This window comes from Heloderma suspectum, chromosome 4 (assembly GCF_057233095.1).
Source record: "Heloderma suspectum isolate Gila_16-S chromosome 4, 16-S_ref, whole genome shotgun sequence".
Taxonomy (NCBI): Eukaryota; Metazoa; Chordata; class Lepidosauria; order Squamata; family Helodermatidae; genus Heloderma; species Heloderma suspectum.
Genome location: NC_139461.1, coordinates 92875968 through 92898672, shown reverse-complemented (window position 1 = coordinate 92898672; position 22705 = coordinate 92875968). Strand labels below are relative to the sequence as shown.

Below are 22705 nucleotides of genomic sequence, written 5' to 3'. Positions count from 1 at the left end.
CACTGTCGCCAATCTGCAGCCCCCGCCTCCTGCAGCTTCTCTCAGGAAAAGGTGCTGTTTCAGAAAGTCGTTTTGGAGCGTTGTTTTTCTTAAACGTGACTCTGGAGCGCTTCGACTGCAGTGTGAAACTTCCCCCCACATTAAATCCTGTGACCTGCTGTGACATGGCAGTGACCTAGTCAAGGGGTGGAGCTGTCCCTTCCCCCCCACCCCCATTCCCTCTTTTAGGACACAGGCTTCTTCCCACTTCCCATCCACAAGGATTTACCCATTGAGAATCTGTAGCGTCTTTCCCCACTGAGAAAACCTGAGCTGTGCTGCTTCACACTATTTAGCCTCCTTTTCCTTTTTCACAATAGCAGTTTCATTCACAATACTGGAGTATGTAGTGCAGAATGAAGAACCCACAGAGGGGAAGGAGAGGAGGTGGTCAGGAGCGGGAGCGTGCAGCCGTGGTATTTCACTGTTTCGATACTGCGATAAACTGAGAACTAAAGAATGCACTGAGGGGGAGGAGAGGAGCCAGAGGCGGCGGCAGCAGCAGCGGTAGCTGCCCCACAGAGTGCTAAGCAGGGGGACGCAATTCCAGCCAGCCCTCTCCCTCTGTGCAGGGCTTCAATATCGTTAATTCTCTCAAAGGAGAAGTAACTCAAGTGGGATTCTCTCGATGGCAAAGCAACTTGGGAAAGCAAGGCAGGTGGGAGCAGGGTTGTGCGGAACAGGGCATTCAATAATGGTGGATGCGAGGGGAGAGGTGGGGACCACAGTCATCTCTTCCACCAAACTTCCCTGTTTAAACAGGGGAGAAAGGACAGGGGCAGTGGGCAAGCCCCTCTCATTCTCTGAGAAGCTTCTATCTGGTTGATGACGTTCAGTTCTACTTGTGGGACTCCGCCCACACACACAACCCCAAAATAAGGCAGTTTCAAGTGCTCTTGTGTGACTTGTGAAAGTGGGTTTTTAGGTGGTGTATACTCTGCTTTTCTTTCTTCATGTGTGCCTAATGGAATAAGATACTTTCATGAAAAATCAGATAAAACAGAAAGGGCTTATCATTCCATTGTTGTGAAGACTGGCCCCAAGAGTGTCTCTTGTCTTGAGTCTTGAGAAGTGTCAGAAAGTTTTAAGGAAATATTAGTACTCCCTTATTTACAAAATATCCTTTTAATAAATTAGTCTGCTTAATAGTTCATCTTGTCTCTATTGTTGGTGCCCATCTCATGCCTGTGCCTCTTACACCAGCTACAAAGAGGTTTTAAAGTATTGTCAGAGAACTGGTAGCAGTGGAAAAGGCTCTGCTTGTGGAACTCTAGAGTTCCTTAGGCCCTGAAATAAATATAAGAATTTGCTAAAGATAAGAAACCCCATAGGTGGGATGGCCCAGTGAAAGAGCAGTTTGCCTGTAGGTGCTGGCAACTGCTGGAGAGAAAATCCCCCATAGTTATGCAAAAATACTTGCCTACCTCAAGGAATACCACAATAACCAGAGCTTGGAAATGGTATGCAAAGTGATTTACTGCCACTGTATGCTTGTATCCTGCCATGGCAACACTTACTAAATATTATTACTAATCGTTGTTATTTCTAGAGCGTCTATAGTAACCAGGAGTGGAACATAAATCCAGTTTTAAAAAGTGGTGGAGGGAAAAGATCAGAAGAGCAGATCAGTTTGAAAAGGCCAGAGTGAAGAGTTTACTTTTTCAAAACGATGGTTTTAAATTCAATTTAGGACGTTTAGGATGCATTTAAATTTAATCATTTCCCTTGCTCGAGCTCTTGCTTGGAGCGGGGAAAGACCAGTGGCAGCACGGTTCTTTCTGGAAAGATAAGTGAAAACAATTCTCTACCCTGCAGCTATTAGCTAGCCAATACCTGGAGCCTGGCTGCGTAGAGGTCTTCACTGAAATGGAGGAAGTAACATTCCCAGAAGCCTCTGGTCTGGTAAGTAAGGGGACCGAGTTGTTCTTCCTCTGTTGCCCTGTGGCCTCAGGGTAATTTTAGCCTAAAAGCCTTGTGAGATGTCCTAGGCTGCTTGTGACTGTGTGATAGCTGAACAGGGGTTTGAAACCTGGGTTCTCTCAACTACAACTAACTACTGCATCATGCTGAACACAGCTGTGTGACATACCCTATACGTACTGCATATACGATGGCAGATGTATGGAATAAATTGGAATAATGGAATAAATTGGAATGACAGAATTGGGTGACATGGAAATCGGTCTGAAGTGCTAATGATAATCAAATCTCTATTACCACGTAGAAAATCAAAGTACCACATGTAGTGTGCTCATATAATTTCCACTCTGTTTTTTTTTTTTTTAATTTTATGAAGCTATGGTTTATGTGCAATGTGTCAGCATTTCAAGTCACTGTAATTGTTACATTCCACTAAAAGGCAGTTTAAAATGATAGAAATATGAGGTTGTTACATGACAGAAGGGAAACTGGATCTGTAGCTTAAGAAGCCATAAATCTGGCAGTAGTGAAACCTGTGATAGGTAGCCATAAAAATGACATGCATACTTTCAAATGGGTGATGAACAAGTTGCATGAACATCCTTGCTATTCTAACTATCTGCTGATGAAGAAACAAAACCTGAGTTCTAATACTCCAATGAATGGGGAAAAGACACATTTCTATTATTATACCTCTGTTAACGATAACCAAGTTCTCATGCTACAACAAACCAGTTTTTAAAATAAAAAATGGATTCCAACTCTGGGTTGTTGGGAAACAGACAAGTCTGGTTTGCATATCACAGCAAACAACCCTGAGACAGGGCATCCCTGGGTTGTTTAGCCATTCCCACTTGCAGTGGGAACAATCGAGTATGCTGCCATGTTCATAATAACCCAGGGTGAAATAAAACCTGGCTTGCTGTGACGTGCAAAGTGGGCCTAAGTTTATCTTTAGTAGCTGCAAAAGATATTCCTAGCAGGATCTATTCACAGAACAGAGCAGGAAAGAATTTGAAAGCTACGTGAGATAAAAGGAGAATCTCCACATTCCCTGCTTCTTAGGGTAGCTCTCTGTTGTCCTTTCTGCTTTGCCAGAACTAGCACATGAGAACCTAATCTTATTCCTGCAGCTGCTCCACAATCCCACTATCTGCAGGGTAAGAGACCAGTTGCACTTGAAGGCAGATATAGTGGCGGCTGTTGAGACTAGCTATTTATGGGTGCACATTCCTATGAAATGTCTGATCACTCCTGCGGTCAGGGTTCAGGATAAGGAACAATCATTTTCAGTTATCTCAGTTCTGTAGGACAGATAATTCAGCCGTTAAATTCTGAAGTTCTCACTTTTGGCTTTAGAAAAAAACTGCATGATCTAGCAACGTATTAAAACTATACTAGGTGGTGTATGCTTTTACGGACTCTATCCATGTTAACATGATTTAAGGATTGCAAACACTGTTTTTATGATATTATCCAATGATAATCTGCTCTTAACCTCAGGCCTATGAAGTATGCAAGCATCTATATTCTCTTGTTCAATGTGTGCATGTTATTGAGGAAGTTATTTATTATTTAGTTACAGAAAACCACGCACAAGAACAAAAGCAGGATTCTAACACTGTTGTATAAAGATGGAGCAAGCTAGACAAATCTAAAATTCAGCCTTAAATGTGTATTTCTGGAACACTTGGACTTTCAACTCAAGCTAGATAGGTGTGAAGGATTGCCTGGCAGAATGGCATTGCCTGCCTTTCACACCCTCTTTACCCAGCCAGAAATTACAGACAGAAAAGGAAGGACTAGATAACTCTGTATTTCTAAACAAGAAAGAAATTGGATGTGCCAACACGCCAAATTAACATAATTGAAAGAATCACTTATGTTATTAATTATCCTGTGTTTAGCATGTGCAGAAATGAATGCCAGAAAAAAAGAGCCAGCTTTCTAATCTGAAATAAAGATCTATACAATTTGCTGAAAAGCTCATATGGACTGCTATTATGTAATAATAAAAAGTGCATAAATAACCTTATGCCAAAACCTGTCTTCAGACTAGAATAATCCCTTTCTGACACATGTCACAACATTACTTTAAGAGCCTTGGATATTGACACTAATTAAAGTAAAAACAGTGCACTGGGTAGAGGTGCTTTGCTGACAAATTGCAGCCTGCTGTATCAGCACAGACTCTAATAGGTGGAGGTGTTGTATACACGAGTGTCAGCACAGAGCGAGGATTCTTCTACCTGCACCAGAGAAATGTATCAACTGTGAAGCGCCCAGAAAGTTTCGGCTATTGGGCAGTAGAGAAATGAAATGAAATAAATAAAAAATAAATTGGCGGAGGAGATAACCCGGATGGGCCAGGGAGGACTGGTGACAATGTTAGTGGTGTGGTTGGTAATTTTAAACCCTGGACTTGATGGTCTTATGAGCCCATTCTTTAGATGGTCATGTGTATTACTTAGTTGTGAGACACACAACTCACATTTCTCTTCTCCTTGCCCCCCATCCCCACGCCTCACAACTGGTTCTTCATTCCTGATAGAGCAAAAAACTGCTTTCGAACTCTGATTAAAAAAAGAAATACTCTCACCATGTGCATTTTCACACTTGAAACTCACTGAAATCATAGCATTGTCATGACTACAGGCATAAATTAGTGCTGTGCCTAAAATTTCTCCCACATTTTTTCTGACCATTCTCATTCAATTTGACAGAAAAGAAATTGCTTTTGAAAAGAAATTCAGTGATGAAGAAAATTTCGGAGAAATTCTCATTGGTTGGGTTTGGGTTTCTTTGGCTTATATTGCTTAGGAAGTGGCCAAAGAGTGTGCATGAGTGCCCTGTTTTTCACTGTAGAATTATCTTCCTGGCAACCTGTAGCCTCCTTGGCTTCCCACACTTCAATTAATAAAATTGAAAAATAAAATGTGCCCAAGGGAAAACATCATGAGGTAATTCCTCCCATAGGGCTTTCTTTCAGATCAGGAAGCACAGGTAGTCTAGGAGGCTGAGTAACAGAAAGAAAAGAGACAGTACTCTCGGCGGCCTCACATTGGTTTGTTAAGCTCAAGAACACCACAATCATAAATTATAAAATGCTGTGAGAAAGAGGCAGAACAACGGAAGCCTCTTTCATGAGGGAAGAAAATGTTCAGGAAATCGAAGGACAGATTTTGGCACAGGACTAGCTCCACCTCTTCCCTGGAGGTAGACACAACACTGCCCCCCACGGCTGCATTGTGGAGGATGCAAAATGGAGGCGGGGGGGAGGCTGTCAACACAGTTGCCACTTGCAGTGGCAGCACAACCCCCCCCCCCGCAAAACCCTTACAAAAAAAAAAAGAAAAAGAAAGAAGCTGTGCCACAAACCCTGCCAATGGTGAGCCCTCCCTGTGAGAAATTGTTGAGAACTTCTTCTCCCCCTGGATAAATTTGGTGAAATTGTCCCCCCAATTTCTCAGCAAACAAATAGGGTGGAGAATTTCAAGAGGCCATTGGTGCACAGCTCTAGAATAAACTGGAGTTTGCTTCAGCTGCGTTGATGCTAAATTCATTGACTTGGAGATAAGCACTTTTTTGATTTTGCAGAAAAGGTTTTTAAGAAAAAATAAAATAAGCATCTGTAACTATGTACATGCGTGGCTAGCCCTTGATGATGTTTTCAAAAATAAGAAAGGATGCTGCAGTGACCAGTGTCAGCCCCAGCATGCCCATGCCAGTCCAGGTGCTCTATACCAGGCCTCTATCCTATCACCTGTCACTCTCTGGATGGTTTTTTTTTTTTGGGGGGGGGGGTCCTGGACTTTGACCTGAGGTCCAGCCCTAGCTTCACCACTGGACAAGGTGTGAGGAGAGATGCTAACATAGTTCTGGATCTTCCAGCTGGTTTATTCAGGTGAGCAGGAAAATGAGAGGGATGGAAAGTGGTATGAATTTGCTATAACTCTGGGCTCTAATGAGCCCCCCCGTTGCTTCCCTACAGTTTTTTGCACTTGCCCAAGCGCTAGAAGATCTAAAATGTGCCTTCCCCCATCTTGCTAAAAGGGTGTCATAGGAGGTCACGGTGCCACGAAGCAGCTCAGAGGATGGATGCAGGCTGTACTATGCCGTTTTCATTGGAGGGGCTGAAATTGCTGTCTACATTTTCCACTGTTCCATGACAATAACACAGATCTGCATGAAGAATGCTGAGAACCATTTTACAGTCTTCCTGCTATCGCCCCTCCAGCTCTCGTTCTTTACAGGAGGAGAGTCTATGCTCCAGGAGACAAAAGCCCATTTAAAACCGAAACAGCCAAAGAAGCAAGTAACAATGTAACCATATTACAGGACTGCTGGATTCAGCCTGAGCAGGTTGTGCTTCCTGAAAGGAACCAGGAAGTAGTTAAGAGCAACACCCACTGCTTCTGGCATGGGGAGAGAGAGGCCACAGCTTGAGAGAATTCAGTGGAAAAGCTTTGTTTGAATAAAACTTAGGAGGGAGCAATCCTATCTGGATCGATGGTCGCCTCAGACCCCAGGGGTGACCGCCTATCCAGTGCAGGGCATGAGGAGTGGTGAGGAGCAGATCTCCTCCTCGCTCCCCCAGCCCTGCTTTCATGGCTAGACAGCCGATTTTGGTTGTCTAGCTGCGGGACCTCGGAGCGCGGGAAGCGGTGGCTGGACAACACATAGGATGTGTCATACCGGCATTTCCGACCTCCCTGCCCTGGCCCGCTCCCGGGAACACCCCATTTTTGCTGCTCTTATGAGCGCAGAGCATGGGGCCAATCTGCGCTGCCTATGAGGCGATGTAGTAGGCGGCGGGGGTCAGTTCTCTGGGAACTGACCATGGAGGGCAGGCTCTGAGGTCGGTTCCCAGAAACCAACCTATCCTATGGCTATCTAGCCGCTGACTAGCGGCCATAGGTTTGCACCCTAAGTTAGTTTGGAGGGAAGACTCTGTTGGGTGCAGTCCACCAACTTTGAAACAAACCAGATAACTGTTTTTATTTATTAGTATGTTTTACCTGCCTTATCTCTTTTACTCTGTATTTTATTACTATTTCATTGGATTGTATTGGATTTGTGTCGTATTGCTGTTAGGTGCCTTTATGGAAAGGAGCACACAAATTTAACACATAAACAGTACATTATTATTTGGTGAACTCTAGACACTAAAAAGTTACACACACACACACACGTAATTATTTTATTCAATCTTCGATCCATCAAAGCATCTATTAGATTATTCACACTAAACAGCCACATATGTAGGAATTACAACTAGAATTTAAAATCTTGTATCTTGGATTACATAAAACTGGGATTCACGATATGGGGGCCAGTGAACCCGCACCATGGAAACCCCCTGTTGATGCCAACCAGGTTCCCTGCCCTTTCTGATTTTTCTTGAATATTTGCTTTTGATCTGGGCAGCTGGCATGCTGGGAAGTGAAGTGCTGGCCCCCATTACCATCTTTTATTCCCAAGAAGGCCTCTGGCCCACAGGAAGTAAAAATTCTGGGTGCCTGCAGCCCAGTGCTTTGTTCTGAAGCATGTTCAGCCACTCAGAAAAAAGAAAAACTGGGGGATTGTAGGGAACATCCGGGGGGGGGGGCTAGAAAAGACAGAGGGGAGATGCTGTGCTGTGTACATGTTTCTCTGAGCATTACCAGTTTGCCTATTGTGAAATGGAGCAGAAAACTGTGGGTTCAATAGACTGGTTTAGTGTCTTGAAACTCAGACCTCACTTCTGCCTTGTATATATGTTCCTGAACAAGTTATTTTTCTTTTAGCCTCACCAGTTTGCCTTCTGGGAAATGTTTTTATAGTGACTGGTGATGCAAACCATGGCAGCTATTTTGTGAATGGCCAAGCCCCATGTGTCGTAACCCTCCCTCAGGTCTGCCTGCCTCCGCTTTGGGACAGCTCTCCTCATGGTCCCACAAGCTTCAGCCCGTAAATTCACCAGGGGCTGATGCCTAATATGCCTAATTGGTGTTCTTTACACAACCAGGAGAAGTACCCAAGAAATATGAACACCATTGGTAGCGCAGAAAGATGAACAAGACGTGGGATTTTATAATTTTAAAACAAACAAATTAAAGTTTATTTAATACAAGAGATGTTATATCCTGTAATTAATCACTCAGTTTTTGGTCTTACCCTGCCTACTCTCCCCCTTCTAACTCCTATTCCCATAACCCTACTATCTAGATGTACCTTCAAACCCTAAGGTCCTGTCTCCAAACCCTATCTCTATCTACCCAACTAACTATCTGCAACTGCCTTTTATAAACTCAGTCTCCACACACACACACACACACACACACACGCGCGCACGCCCCTCCCACCTTTCACTCACTTTCTACCAAACAACCCTAACTTAAAGGTAAAAAAGGTAAAGGTGTCCCCAACCAGTCGTGTCCGACTGTAGGGTGTGGTGCTCATCTCCATTTCTAAGCCGAAGAGCCAGCGCTGGCCAAAGATGCTTCCGTGGTCATGTGGCCGGCATGACTGAACACCGAGGTGCACGGAACGCTGTTACCTTTCCCGCCGAAGCGGTACCTATTTATCTACTTGCAATTTCTTGCTTTCGAACTGCTAGGCTGGCAGGAGCTGGGACTGAAGATGGGGGCTCGCTCCATCACGCAGCACTCCGGTCTCGAACTGCTGTCCTGCCGACCTTCTGGTCTGCAGTTCAGCATCTTAACCACTAAGCCACCGCGGCCTCTAACCGTAACTTACCTGGGTTCTACTTATTTATTTATTTATTGCATTTATACCCCGCCTCTTTTCCTCTTGCAAGGAACCCAAGGTGGCTTACATTATCCTCCTCCTCTCCATTATCCTCACAACAACAACCCTGTGAGGTGGGTTGGGCTGAGAGTCTGTAACTGGCCCAAAGTCACCCAGTGAGCTTCCATGGCCGAGTGGGGACTAGAACCCGGATCTCCCAGCTCCTAGTCCAACACTCTTGCCACTACACCACAGCAAACACATAGAAACATTAATGTAGGCTTCACATGGCAAGCGCTGTGATTTTGTCACACCCCACATGGCAGCCATTTTGTGAGAACATCTATCACACACACACAAAATTTCAGATAAGACCACAAACCCAAAAAGGTTTGGGATTCATAGAATCATAGAATAGTAGGGTTGGAAGGGGCCTACAAGGCCATCGAGTCCAACCCCCTGCTCAATGCAGGAATCCAAGTCAGAGCATCCCTGACAGATGGCTGTCCAGCCTCGTCTTGAACGCCTCCAGTGTGGGAGAGCCCACCACCTCCCTAGGTAATTGGTTCCATTGTCGTATTGCTCTAACAGTCAGGAAGTTTCTCCTGATGTTCAGCCGGAATCTGGCTTCCTGTCACTTGAGCCCCTTATTCCGTGTCCTGCACTCTGGGATGACCAAGAAGAGATCCTGGCCTTCCTCTCTGTGACAACCTTTCAAGTACTTGAAGAGCGCTATCATATCTCCCCTCAGTCTTCTGTTCTCAAGGCTAAACATGCCCAGTTCTTTCAGTTTATCTTCATAGGGCTTTGTTTCCAGTCTCCTGATCATCTTCGTTGCCCTCCTCTGAACCCTCTCCAGTTTGTCTGCATTCTTCTTAAAGTGTGGTGCCCAGAACTGGACACAGTACTCCAGATGAGGCCTAACCAGTGCTGAGTAGAGGGGAACTAGTACTTCCCGGGATTTGGAAGCGATGCTTCTATGAATGCAGCCCAAAATAGCATTTGCCTTTTTTGCAGCCACATCACATTGTTTGTGATTCCTGAAGTAACAATGATGTTTTAGGAAGAAAATGCATTATTCATATTAACCTTAATTTTAATTTGACTCTCTTCTGTTCTTTGAGATTAGCTGATGTAGTGGTTATAGACAGTGCTTTACTTTTGGAACTTCTGACATTCCAGCTGATCCTGCTGGATGAACTTTCTGCATTTCCCAAGGAATGTCCTATTGTGGGGGCCATGTCTGATATGTCAATAGTTATGATTGTTACATCTATTATTACAAATAGCTTTTCTCTCAATTTTCTTTTTATAGGGGATTTTGAACCGCAAGTCTCGTTGGATCTTCATGTGGTTGCTGAACCAGGGGAAAATGTTACCTTTACACATTCTTTTGACCCTGACATGGTTGTGAATCAAGTGATGTGGGAAAGGATCCAAGCTGACCGTGTGGATGTCATAGTCCAGTGTGTTAATTCTAATATGCCAATCTATGGTTCAGATTACCAAGATCGTGCAGAGATAGATTGTGCCACTCAAGCAAATAGCACAATTGTACTTTGGAATATCACAGCTTCTGACTCTGGGATGTACCGCTGTTATTACACTGGAGCAAATGGCAAGAATGAAACTGGCTGGATAAAACTGACCATTAATGGCACTGGTAAGTTGAGGGAAGGGATATGGTGCTTACTCTGAAAAGGAAATGTTAAGAAGTTCTGCCATTGCTCATTAGCATACCTTCCATTAGTATTTATTGTCACTTAAATGTATGTAAAATTGCCCATTGCCTAGTACCAAATATTTGTTTTAAAAAGAAGCGTGGAGTCATAGGAAACCATGAACCATGGTTAGGCTGGCTAAAACCTAGGTAGGAAAGAGAGAGGACAGATTGAAGTTGAAGAAGATAGTTTTTGGAGGCTACTTTTCTTACTTAATAGGAAAAGGAGAGGAAAGAAAACAGATATGTGTCGTTGAATGACACTGGCACACACAAGTCACACTGAAGATGTAATGTTTGAAGTTCTGTCTTTTGAATTCTAGTACTGAAATGAAGGAAGGGCCAAAATAGATGTGACCACATGTTTGTAGGAGTGGCTTTCCCATCACTTTTTCATGTAGATGCATCCACTTGGATGCAGTGTAAAAGAATATTTGAACCTATAAACATGCCTAATACCAGCCTTCCCCAACCTTGTGGCCTTCAGATGCATTGGATTATTTATTTATTTATTTGTTAGATTTGTATACTGCATAACTGGCAAATGCCCTCCAGATGGTTTACAATCATAAAACCAAAACAACAACATAACTAAAAAATAAAAGTACATTAGAAGTATCAAAATAATACAGTATTAAACACTGAAATATTTAAAACATCGAGGAGCCAGCATCTCTCAGCATCCCTACATTCTGGGATTTGTAGTTCAACACATCTGGAGGGCACCAGGTTGTGGAAGGCTGCCTTATACCGAGTCAGGTCTATGGTCCATGTAGTCCTGTATTGTCTACTCTGACTGGCAGCAACTTTCTAAGATGTCAGGCACTCCTCTTTCCCTGCTACCAGAGATCCATTTTAACTACCTGGAGATGCCACAGATTGAACCTGTGTGCAAAGCAACTGCTCCATCACTGAGTTACAGCCCCAGTCCAGGAGAGCATAGGAACATAAGGGAAATATCTGTTTTTTTCTTTTATGTGGTGTCTCATTGCCTGTGAGGTGCGGCTCTTCTGGCAAGGCTTTATGCAGGTTTCTCTCATGTTGCTGGGCTTCTGTTGACTGCTGTCTGGAAGAGCTGACACAACTGCTGAATAGGTCTGCTGAATAGCCTCAAACCTGCAAATGTGTCCAGAGAAAAGTTACTGTTCCTTTACCCAGTTTAAAAGGGCAGGTCTCCCCTGCCCCAGTACTCACCTCTTTTCCCTCCTTCACTCTCACATTTCCTATACACATCACCCAGAAATTCTGGTAAGGAAGAGAAGCAGTCAGCAGTCCAGCTAAAAAAACTGAAGGGGTAACACTTTCTAGTCCAGCGTTGTGTTCACAGTGTGGGCAACCATGTTTGTGCTAAGCTCACAAATAGGAGACATGTGCACTAGCACCTCCCACTAATGTTCCCTAGTAATTTGCATTCTGCCTCCGATTCTGGCGGTAATATATAGCCATCATGACTAGTTGCCATTGATAGCCTTATCCTCCATAGATCTGCCTAACAATCCCTGTTTAATGCTGTCCAAATTGGTGGCCATCACTATGTTTTGTGGTAGCGAATTCCATAATTTAACTATGCGCTTTGTGGAAAGTACATCCTTTTATCTGCCCTGAATCTCCCACCATTCTGCTTCACGCAATTTAATATGAATTACATTTGTTAGCACTGTGGTCACTGTTTACAATTGGTTCAATGACACTCATATCTCACACTAGGTCCTGGGTGGTACCACTTAGGATTAAGTCTAGGGGCTCCTGCCCTCTGATCAGTTCCATGACCAACTCTTCTCAGGCAGAGTGATTTAGGGTATTGAGAAATGTAACCTCTTCATCATGACTGGAACATGTGAGTCAATGTGAGGGTAATTGAAGTCATTCATTACTACAACACTTGGTCCTTTGGATGCCTCCCTGATTTCATTCTGTCTCAACATTAGCGTGTTTTGGACAGGGGGATGATAGCATGTCCCCAGTCCTAAATTTCTTATGGAGCTTGGCGCTGTCACCCACAGTGACTCTGAGGAGGAGTCTGCCCCTTTTAAGGTTTCTAGTTTCCTTGACTTTATGCCCTCTTTGACATATAGAGTGACACCACCTCTGGTATGCCCTTCCCTGTTCTTCCTATAGAGTTTGTATTCAGAGATGACAGTATTCTACTGAATCTCTCCATTCCATCAGGTTTCCATTATGCCCACTGTATCTAAATTCTTCCTTAAAACCAAGCACCCAACCCAAATTCAGACCCCTAAAAGTGTACATGTGAAGTCAGGATTTCCCCTCTAGTGTGTCTCTTATTTTGAATATAATTTGTTGCGCTGATCTCTGGTTGCTGAGCAGAGAGATAGACCCTTTTGGAGTTTTCTGCAGTCTGCTTGGGTTTACAGTACTATCCATAATGTGTTATTATCTAAAATTGGGATATCATCCTGACTCTAGCTTGTATTTTCCAGCGGGGTGTTGCAGCTAAATTAATGGACAGTCTTGTGTCACCCTAAAGAAGATTTTTCCAGCATAGGGTCCTCACATCCTGGTGGACTGCAACCCCAGGACTCCTGATCATTAGCTATGCTGGCTGGGCATGATGGAGATTGTAATCCAGCAATGTCTGGGACCATGGGTTAGAAAAAGTGGCTATAAAGCCCAAGAAAGATACTGCAGGCGAAGCTCATAGCTCTGTTTTATATGGTCCAGCAATGTGTGTCCTTTCTGAAAATGCTGTCTTGGAGGCCCTGGATTTCAATCTCTTATCTAGCAATCCTAGATTTGGCTTCCAGGACCATATAACTTTATTTCCCAGTGTTGCTAGTGCCATGATCGCTGGTCATACTTTGAATGTGTTAAAAAGATTTTCCCCCAATTTTCTGAACACAAAGCTCTTCAAAAACACTTGTAACATAAACAGTGGTTGTTATTTCCATACTCCATCTAGTTTGTGTCACATGAAGCAGCATGTTCTCCAGGTCTGCAGAGAATGCTTGGGTTTCTGATGGATTCTTATTCTAGAATGACAGGCAGAGGGGAGAGCAGAGCTCCAGGCGAAGTGGTAGCATGCTTGAAAGCTTATCACATGACATATTTTAATGGAAAAACAAACATGTGGGAGGAAACCACATCAGAGATGTGACATCTGTTTGGGCACCAAGCTCCTTTGCCTGGACTTGAATGTGCCTCTGTGGTTTCTCACTGTCACAACCTGTTCCTGCACAGTGTGTATACTTAGCAATCATTGTAAACCCCTTTGTGGCAGGGCACATAACAAGCAGTTCAAACCACTCATTAGGTTTTAGTGCACTATAACTGTCAAGGCTGTTAATGTTTCTACTGTAGACCTGCAGTCAGGTCAGTGAAGGCTGAAACTACTCACCCACAAAATTTCTGGAATCCTGTGAAGAAGAAACATCAATACAAAGCCACTGTATTTTTGTCCAAGGCTTAAAAATAAAACTAAGCTTCAAAACATGTTTAATAAGTCTCCTAGCTGCTTATTCCCCCTGCCCCCCAGTGCCCTTGAAGACAGGGCAGATGGAGACAAGTGATGTGCCTCTGACTTGTATATCTTGTTTCTTGGAAATCATGGCTGTTATATTACAGGTGGTAGTTAAGCTAGACTTGAAATATTGAAGATGCACAAATAGCAGGAGGGCATCTGCTACTACAGAGAAGCTGAGAGCTCCCAGGCACTGTTATTGCTTGAAGCTAGACCTGTCATTTTTTTTTTTAATTCAAATTCATAGTCTCTGAACTAAATAAAAATAAAGGACCATGAAGCCAGGTAATATAATCCCTTGCTCAAAGGCAAGATCATTCAGTAACTACAGCAGGGGTAGGCAATCTGGTGCCCTCCAGATGTTTTGGACAAACTCCCTTAAGCCCCAGCCAGCATGGCCAATGGTGAGAGATCATAGAAGTTATCATCCAAAACATCTGGAAGATGCTGGGTTGTCTACCCTGAACTAGAGGCACCATCACCAGCTATTACTAGCCAGTTAACTGTGCTCCACCAGTGAAAATCAGAGGCGCTGTGGAAAAGGTTCTGTGGATGGTTTGCCAAGGGCGTGGTATTTTAACTGCCCCCTGGATGCACCTGTATTGGGCTGTAGATTGTGCCCCCCCCCATCAATGGGGAGTGCTAGGGCTCTGAAGCTCAACACAGATATTGTGAAGGTTTGGCTAAGACACCATCCAGCTGTTGCATCCTTGGCGATGGGGAGCCCGGGGTGAGCAAGCTGACAGACATCATTATACAACTTTGATATGCTGGAAAGGCCCAAACAAAAAAAACACCCCCTCCGCCCCACACACACACAACCTGCACCCAAAGCTTTTTCCAAGTCTAGTTCAGATTCCACTGAAAAGCAGGGTGCTCTAGGCCCTCTTCTGAAATTGTTCTGTCCTTGGATTACAGTGAGGGTTACAGTGAGGGCAGATTCACTGACTAGGTTTACAGAAAAGGACAACCCACACTCAAAATTGTGTGTGGGTTGTCACTGAACTGTGAGGTTGTTGTGTTGTGTGAAACCAGCCATTGTTAACCATGAACCTACTTCATAACCAAACAGCAAACCATAGTTTCCCTTCGTAGGTTGTTCATGGTTATCAAACCATGGTTTGTTAATGCAGCTGGGTTCACACAATATAACAACCCATAGCTTAACGATAACCCACACTCAACCCATACTCAACTTTGAGTGTGGGTGGTGTTGTGTGAACCTAGCCACTAGCTCTGTAAGCACCAGTTTACACAGAGCATCTGCTGTTTGCTGGTAGCAAATACATTCTAAAAGATGAAGTGGGGATTAATTTTGTATACAAGTGAGGAGTGCCAATGCTTCCCAACTGATTATTGAAGATTATGAACACAGCAAAACCCACCTTTTCAGGTTGACAATTCAGCAGACAATGTGCTCAATTTGGACTGTTGAGGTAGCGAAGCATTCAAATTCTATGTTGAATATGACCTTGAAGAAATCTACATTCAGTCTCTTGACCTTATGTCTCAAGACTGCAGAATGGGAATATTAATAATCTGCTTTACCTAGCTTTTTTGAGGATGAATGTGATAAAGCCTTTAGAGAGTGTTGTTATCCTCCCTGAACCATAGACATTTTGATCTCTGCATATAAGCCACATGATAGACTATCTCATAGCATGCTTTTTCTTATCCCCCCACCCATTTTTTAGAAACTTTTATGTAGGTGTTGTAGATGGCTGTAGAAGTGTATATTTTGAACCAGACTTCAGATACCATCTCTTAATAAAAAGTGCAGGCTTTATTATTTGTCTACAGTATAAAGCCCTAAGAGGCTCAATATCCTGCTCTCCACAGATGATAATCTGGGGGGGGGGGGAATCCCTTTTTGCTTGGGGAAGGTTATTGATACTGAGTGGTGTGTGTGTGTGTGTGTGTGTGTGTGTGCACGCGCGCGCGTGCGTGTCTTTGTCTAAAACATCTTGAAATGAGGATAAGATGGTGAGCATATTTTGAATCCTATCTGTGGAAGAAAACTAAATATTGTGCTTGACGCTGTCCGTCTTGCTTTCAGTGCCACTTTGTTCATTGCCAGCATGCACGCTATACTGCATATTATGGCTGAGTCACACTCCAAAATGAGTGTGGTACGATAGGCAGACCACAGAAGGGTGCAGAGCCATATTTACTCATATATCAACACAGTCAACGTATTTTGATTATACAGCTGTGCGCAAGTGTCTCTTAAAGTTCTCCACGGTATTTGTGAGCAGAGAAACTGGAGGGACTATAGTGGCAACAGCACGTTGACACCCTGGCTACCATTTTGCATCCTTCACAATGCCCCATACATGGCATCATTCCAGGGTACTGGGGGATGGCAGGGGGAGGAAGGTGGCCAGTGACAGCCCCCCCCCCCCATATATGCATATGGTGAACAAAAATTTGGAGAAAATTCTGCAAAATGGCCTTTTATTTTCAGGAGGATAAGAAAACTCTCAGGACTTTCCCAAGAAAAATGTGTTCTGAGAAGCCAAGCCACTGCAGTTCCACAAAGTGAACTGTTATATACATAGCCTCCACTGGTATTGACTGCTTCATGGAGCCTCCAGCATTAGCACTCCATGGTTGCATGTTTGGCACTCCTGAGAGAATGTCAGCTAATGTGAGCCAGGCTTCTTGTCTAGCCTGATTTTCTAAAGTTGTTAAAATAGGGCATTCTTAAATGAAGTGATTCCTATGTCTTGGGAGGTAACCCACTGAACCAAAATTAAGCTCTTCAAGTTAGACACCAGATCCAGTACACTATTCTGGAGCGCATTGCTGCCTAGGCTTGGTACACTAGCTTGCCATGTTGCAATGTGCCAGAGCAGGTGAGAGAAATGGATTCCTTATGATCTTCCTGCAATTGTTCCAAGATTCCAACATCCCCTTGATTCCATTCTTCTTGAATTCCAGCAGGGCTTCTGAATTTCAGAATATCTGAACAGATTTTGTGTATACATTCAAAATTGGGCAGGGAGAGTTCACAAAATTTTTAAAAATGAAAAATCTGATTTTTAAAGTGTGTGTATTATACTGTAAAGGAAAAAACAACAACTGACACACGTTTGAACATTTCTTGTTCTGCTCAGGGCATTTTAACTGGTTGGGTGCTGTTATTTCTTTTTTTATTGTGTCTATTATTTTATTGTTATTCTTTTATTTATGTTTTTAATTAAGATTTTAAAATAAATTATTGCTAGCCACCTTGAATGCTATTTTTGGTGGAAAGGCGGGACATACATTTAATAAACAAATCAATTTCTTGGAAAATAACCTGTTTTCCCTGAGCTATGCTGATCATATTTATCCTCCTTTCTTTTTAGTTGCTTTGGATTCTGAGCATCATTTCCTTTTCATTGTTGGAGCTGCCACTTTACCATTAATAATAATCCTGGTCGTTGTTGTGATGATTCTTCACTACAAAAAGTAAGCAGGAGGACAGGAAATATGTACCTCATATTTGTTTGTTGACGTGATTTCTAAAGTTTCTTCTGTACACGACCAGGTTAAATTAGTGCTGATTTTTCATATGAGCAGTGATCTGAAAAGTGTGGGTGATTTTTATATTCCCTTTTCACTCCTTGGAAGTCGTTGGCCTCAGACCTTGTTCATAATTGGCATGAAGAGAGAGAGAGAGAGAGAGAGAGAGAGGCAGTTGCTAGTAGGCTGAGAGCAGTTGCCCAGCCCAAGATGTTTTGTTCCCTGAGGCAAAGGACAAGATAGTAGCCCCCCCCGCCGCCATACACATTCCACATACAGAAGCAAACTGAAATGGAAATTGAATTTTATTTCAACTGTGGCAATGGGCCAGTGTCATCTACCACACTGGAGGGCTGCAGGCTAGTTTAGTAGGTGTACACACAGGTCTTCCACCAAGAGAGGGGAATGGCTGAGGAGGTGGGGGCTCAGGAGGAATGGGTGGGGAGTGGCCACTGTTGCCTCCTCCAGCATCTGCCACCTGAGGTGGTTGCCTCACTCTGCCTAATAGTAGAGCCGGTCCTGCTCTATATTAAAGGATTGGAAGGTACCAATTTTTACTCCAGGATGAAAAGCATTCCTTTTTTCTGTAACTTTTTTGTATACATTTTTATGTTTACTAGTGGTCTATTGGATTGTGACCTGGTAATCCTATCCAAGCCATCTTCTCACACACTTACAGGACATGCATTTGTGCCTTTCAGAGGTACAGTATGGGTGAGTGAATGAATCATTAGGCACACATTTAAAATGTGGATTTTGCCCAGAGCTTACCCCTTTCAGACCCCATGTTAATATATCAAAATTCTTAAAATACCTGAACTGTGTTTCCACAACAACAGAAGGGTGAAACAAATGAAGGAATACTGGATTTTTCATGGAATCACCATGGCTCTGTGCAGGGCTCCACAAAGGAGTATACCACACCATTATAAGTCACTGACAGAGACATACTTCTGGGTGGGGTGGGGGGATTGGAAGTGACCATCATCAGACTGGCAGGGGCTGCTCAACCAATAAGCGAGGCTCCCCCCTCCTGGCTCTACTCCCCTTTCTTTGGCCCCCTGAAGCTCTGGGTAGGCAATGATGCAAAGGATTGAAGCTGGCATTAATTACTCCTGAAAAGCCTTGAACCAAATAGCAGAGACACACAGCTTTGGAAATAGCATTACAGCCATTAGGGGAGTTTCTATGCCTTTCACCTGATGAATACATGATGTACCTGCGTCTACGTAGTGTTTTTGGCTTAATGGCAATCGGAAACAAGCTTCATTGACTAAAGTGGGAGTTACTTCTGAGTAGACTTCCCCAACCTATGCCCAATTCCGCCCATTTTTGCCCCCTTTCCATCTAAAAGCCGGGCTTCCGCATGAGCAGGCACCCCTGAATAAATGCGCTATTGTGGATCGATAGCACAAATGTGTCATAGTGCAATTTTGGGAACAAGCCTCATTGATCACAGCAGGAGTTAGCAAGAAGCCTTGAAATAATGCACTATCGTGTGATAGCGCAATGCATGGTAGTGTTATTTTGAGATAGAGTTATACTCTATAGTGATAGAGTGATAGAGAGTGAGATACTGACATAGGGGGTATGCGTATTTCTGGGGAAATGTGCAATAGTGTTAAAATGAGATAGTGACAGGGGTAGAAGTGTGCTGGAGACTGGGGCTTTTTTCGCTTTCATGTGATAATGATGCTTTCTACATGCACAACTGAGGATTCTGCAGTAACTACCTCTGAAACTGCACTCTCTGGCTGGGGATTTATAGATGTATATGCCACCCCACGGCGCTTTTAGTAGTGTAAGCCTTAGCCCCTGATGGAGCAAGGCCTTTAAATGTACAGTTTGCAGTCCACGGGCAGCAGCTGGTGGTGAATGTGGAGTGCTTACTTTGGGTTCACGAAGTCATGCTAGAGCACTGTTGTGGTTTAATCTGTTACTTAAGAAGAAGAACTCTGGTTGCCAGCCGGGAAATAGCGTAAACATCAGGGAAACACAGGCAGGGAAAACATTGGGGAAACACCCCGTGACTAGGATCACGGTGAAAGGCACACCTCTGGGCAGAGCGAATATACTGGAATAAATGTGGAGTGTTGGTGTATACCACAACAGAAGTACAGACAAGCCGAATTAAGGAAAAGAATCGGACTATATGCAGTGACAGGAAATTGGGTTTTTCCATGATGAGCTCCAGTGTGGCTGCTCGATGGCCACAACATTATGTATCCCTAACGACCTTCACATGCAGCCAGTTCAGAGAAAATCACTAGTGGAAACAGGCCCCTTGTCTTGGCAGTATAACTGACAATAGAACTCTTTCTGTGTGTCACCAGAAAGAAAAGGAAAAGAATCACAATGATGAAAACCTTTTATGCTTCTCGAATCCAGGTAAGCATAACTGGAGACTCTCTTGCCACTTTAGAGAATTTCTTTTTGAGGAAGATGTTGGTAACACACAGTGGGTCCAATCCACATGGAAATAACATTTTCTGCAGCTGCCAAGTTACACACTTTTTAAGATAACTCTTTTGGGGAGAGGGAAGGGGGATCTGTGATTAACTACTCTGTTTAGAATACAGTTATGGACTGCAAAAACAAAATTCTATGTTTTGAATCAGCTGACCTGTTCCACACTAGGATCAACACTTTGAAGGGGGAACAGTTGTTTGAAGAGCAGGTAGCAAACCTATAACACTATTATTGACTTGGAACTGACCAGAGGTAATTTTGTTTAAGATACTTACAGACCAGGTATTGCTCCTATGTGATCCTAATGGCGTCATAATTAACCAGTGTTTGTGGGTCACAGAGAAAATGTCATACGTTGTTGTTTTTATCCCTCCAGAGCAAGCCTTGGCTGAGCTAATCCTGTTTTATTCATTTTATCATGTGCTTAAACACTCAGCTTTTGATGCTTGGCTGGGGCATATCTGCACAGCTCTAGAAGTCTGAGGGGCTGAGGATTTGGCTTTCTTTGTTTAGCCTTTTCATTTCCAGTAGGGGAGGAAAAGGGGGGGGCGGAATCAGTTAGCTACAACGGACATCTCTTTTCCACTCTTGAGGCACTATTAAGTACTGTCGATTTGTGACAGTGGAGGACATGTAAAGGATCTTTTGGGTAAGGTGATTTTAAGTATTGCTAGGAAATGGTGTCCAACAGCTAGGGTCATAGGATCTGAGACATACATTTTCCTGAGAATTGCTTATCATATTACATTTCAAAGGCACAGGATGGTGCAAATAATTCATTTCTGTCTACAAAAGTGCAAATGAATGAATACATGCACAAAACATATCTTAGGCCAGGGATGGGCAACTTCCAGATGTTTTGGTCTACAACTCCCTGGTTAAGGCTGATGGGCGTTGTAGGCCAAAACAACTGGAGGGCCACAAGTTGTCCACCCTGTCTTCAGTGTTTTTATAAATTACCATTACTACTACATTAAAAAGTAGGATTCATTTTTATGAGAGTCAGAATGTTCCCATTTTCAACAATTCTTTTGATGAACTCGTTCTAAACATATTCATGTTGTTTTGATGCTTTTCCATGAACTTTTTGTTCTCTTGCTAGTGGGGGCAAATGAGATTGAGGACAATGAAAAGAAATATGGAAAAGAGTGCTGAGAGGTAGCAGCCAGGAGAACAAAAGAGTACCAAACAGCATCAAAACAAGGTGAAAGATGACTATTTTGGGGTATTTTGTTTGGCCATTTCAAGTATGGTCAAGTATGTTAATTCCAAAGTAAGAACTGAAAACTATTTAGTGCAGCACTACCAGTAACAATAATGTACAGGACTGAGTTCTATGGATGGTTTTATACAATTTTATACAACTGTGTCTTTATGCTGTTCATATTTGCAAAAGGCAACTTGATTGTTCTGGTTTTTTAGTTTTGGTACATTGTAAACTAGATGGTGCATGGAGGCTTCTGGCTTGGGGTAGGAGTTTGGATGAGTCCTTTGAATTTTATCTCTCATGCCCCTTCCCCAGCTTTGGATCTGAAAAACTGTTTCCTGAATACACAGATGCAACATGCATAGACATTGTAACCTGCCACTGAAGTCATTCTGTGCCTTAAAATGTGATATGAGAAGTAACCCTCAGCTTGGCCTGTATTGAGATCATCTTTATTTGGAGGGTGGTTGTCTTTACTGAATCATTGTTCTTCACAGCCATCTTCTACCTACTTTTTCTCCTTCCTAGCCCTCACACAAGTGTAGAAAACCAGGCTGCTGCAAAGGAAATGCAAGCAGAAGTCAAAATACCACAAAATCTGAGAAAACAGAGGGGCAAGTCTACGTCAACTGCAGTGGTTTTTCACGCAGAAAGAATATGCAAGTGTGAGCTCTTGCCTTGTACATGAATGAGCCAGCTACAATGGCATGTGTTGGCTTTACCTCTGGAATGACATTCTGATTGTGCTGATGTAATTTTTTCCTTCTCCAGTTCCCTTTTGTTCACTCAGGACTGAAGACATTCCTCACCCACATAAAATAAAAAAATGTGTGAAATGTTAGTTATATAGGCTGAGAGGTACAAATAATGGTTGTTCAAGGGAGACAAATTGGCTGTGATGCAACTGTGCATTGTCAGCAGAGCTGTTCTGTGCTTATTCCAAATTTGAAAATAGGTGCACTACAGGAACGATGAGAGACTGATATTTGTATTACAGCAAGGTATTTAGCAGATCAAACAGCACCTCCCCCATTATTACTTTAAAGGCTGACAGTGTAGTGAGCCTGCTGCTGGCTACTGTTGATGCATGTGTATGTTTGAACACAATTTAGTTCACATAATCAAAAACACCAGCCTTCCTTCTGTCCAGAATGAAGTGCCTTCGCCGACATTCCCGCCCATCCTCATAAGATGCTTGTTCAGGCTTCAGACAGTGGAAAACTAATTAACAAGATGTCAAGTCTTTGTTTTCTGTAGCACAGGGGAAGACCAAACACAAGACCTCTTACTGGCGAATTAAGAACATAAGAAGAGCCATGCTAGATCAGACCAAGGGCCAATCTAGTCCAGCATTCTAGTCACATAGTGGCCGACCAGCTGTTGACCAGGAACCCACAAGCAGGACACAAGTGAAAGAGCACCCTCCCACCCATGTTCCCCAGCAACTGGTGTACATAAGCTTACTGCCTCTGGTACTGGAGGTAGCACACAGCCAATCAGGACTAGTAGCCATTGACAGCCTTCTGAAATTCTAGGTAACAATCAGAATAAATTATTGTAAGACTTAGTTATGCCCAAAATAAATGTCAACAAGATCTGAAGAGTTTAATTACTGACATCATCATCATATGCTTAG

The 22705-nt window shown here is 43.2% G+C and overlaps 1 protein-coding gene across 1 annotated transcript in view; it reads left to right on the top strand.

Annotated features, from left to right (window-relative positions):
* CD226 (CD226 molecule) overlaps positions 1 to 21760 on the top strand; it is a 31981-nt gene extending 10221 nt beyond the window's left edge. The window contains exons 3-6 of the mRNA XM_084849961.1: positions 10004 to 10351; positions 17237 to 17339; positions 19727 to 19781; positions 21598 to 21760. Of these exons, the coding sequence (XP_084706087.1) occupies positions 10004 to 10351; positions 17237 to 17339; positions 19727 to 19781; positions 21598 to 21738 (647 nt within the window). The 3' untranslated portion in view covers positions 21739 to 21760. The remainder of the gene's footprint in view (positions 1 to 10003; positions 10352 to 17236; positions 17340 to 19726; positions 19782 to 21597) is intronic.
* Positions 21761 to 22705: the final 945 nt, after the last annotated feature.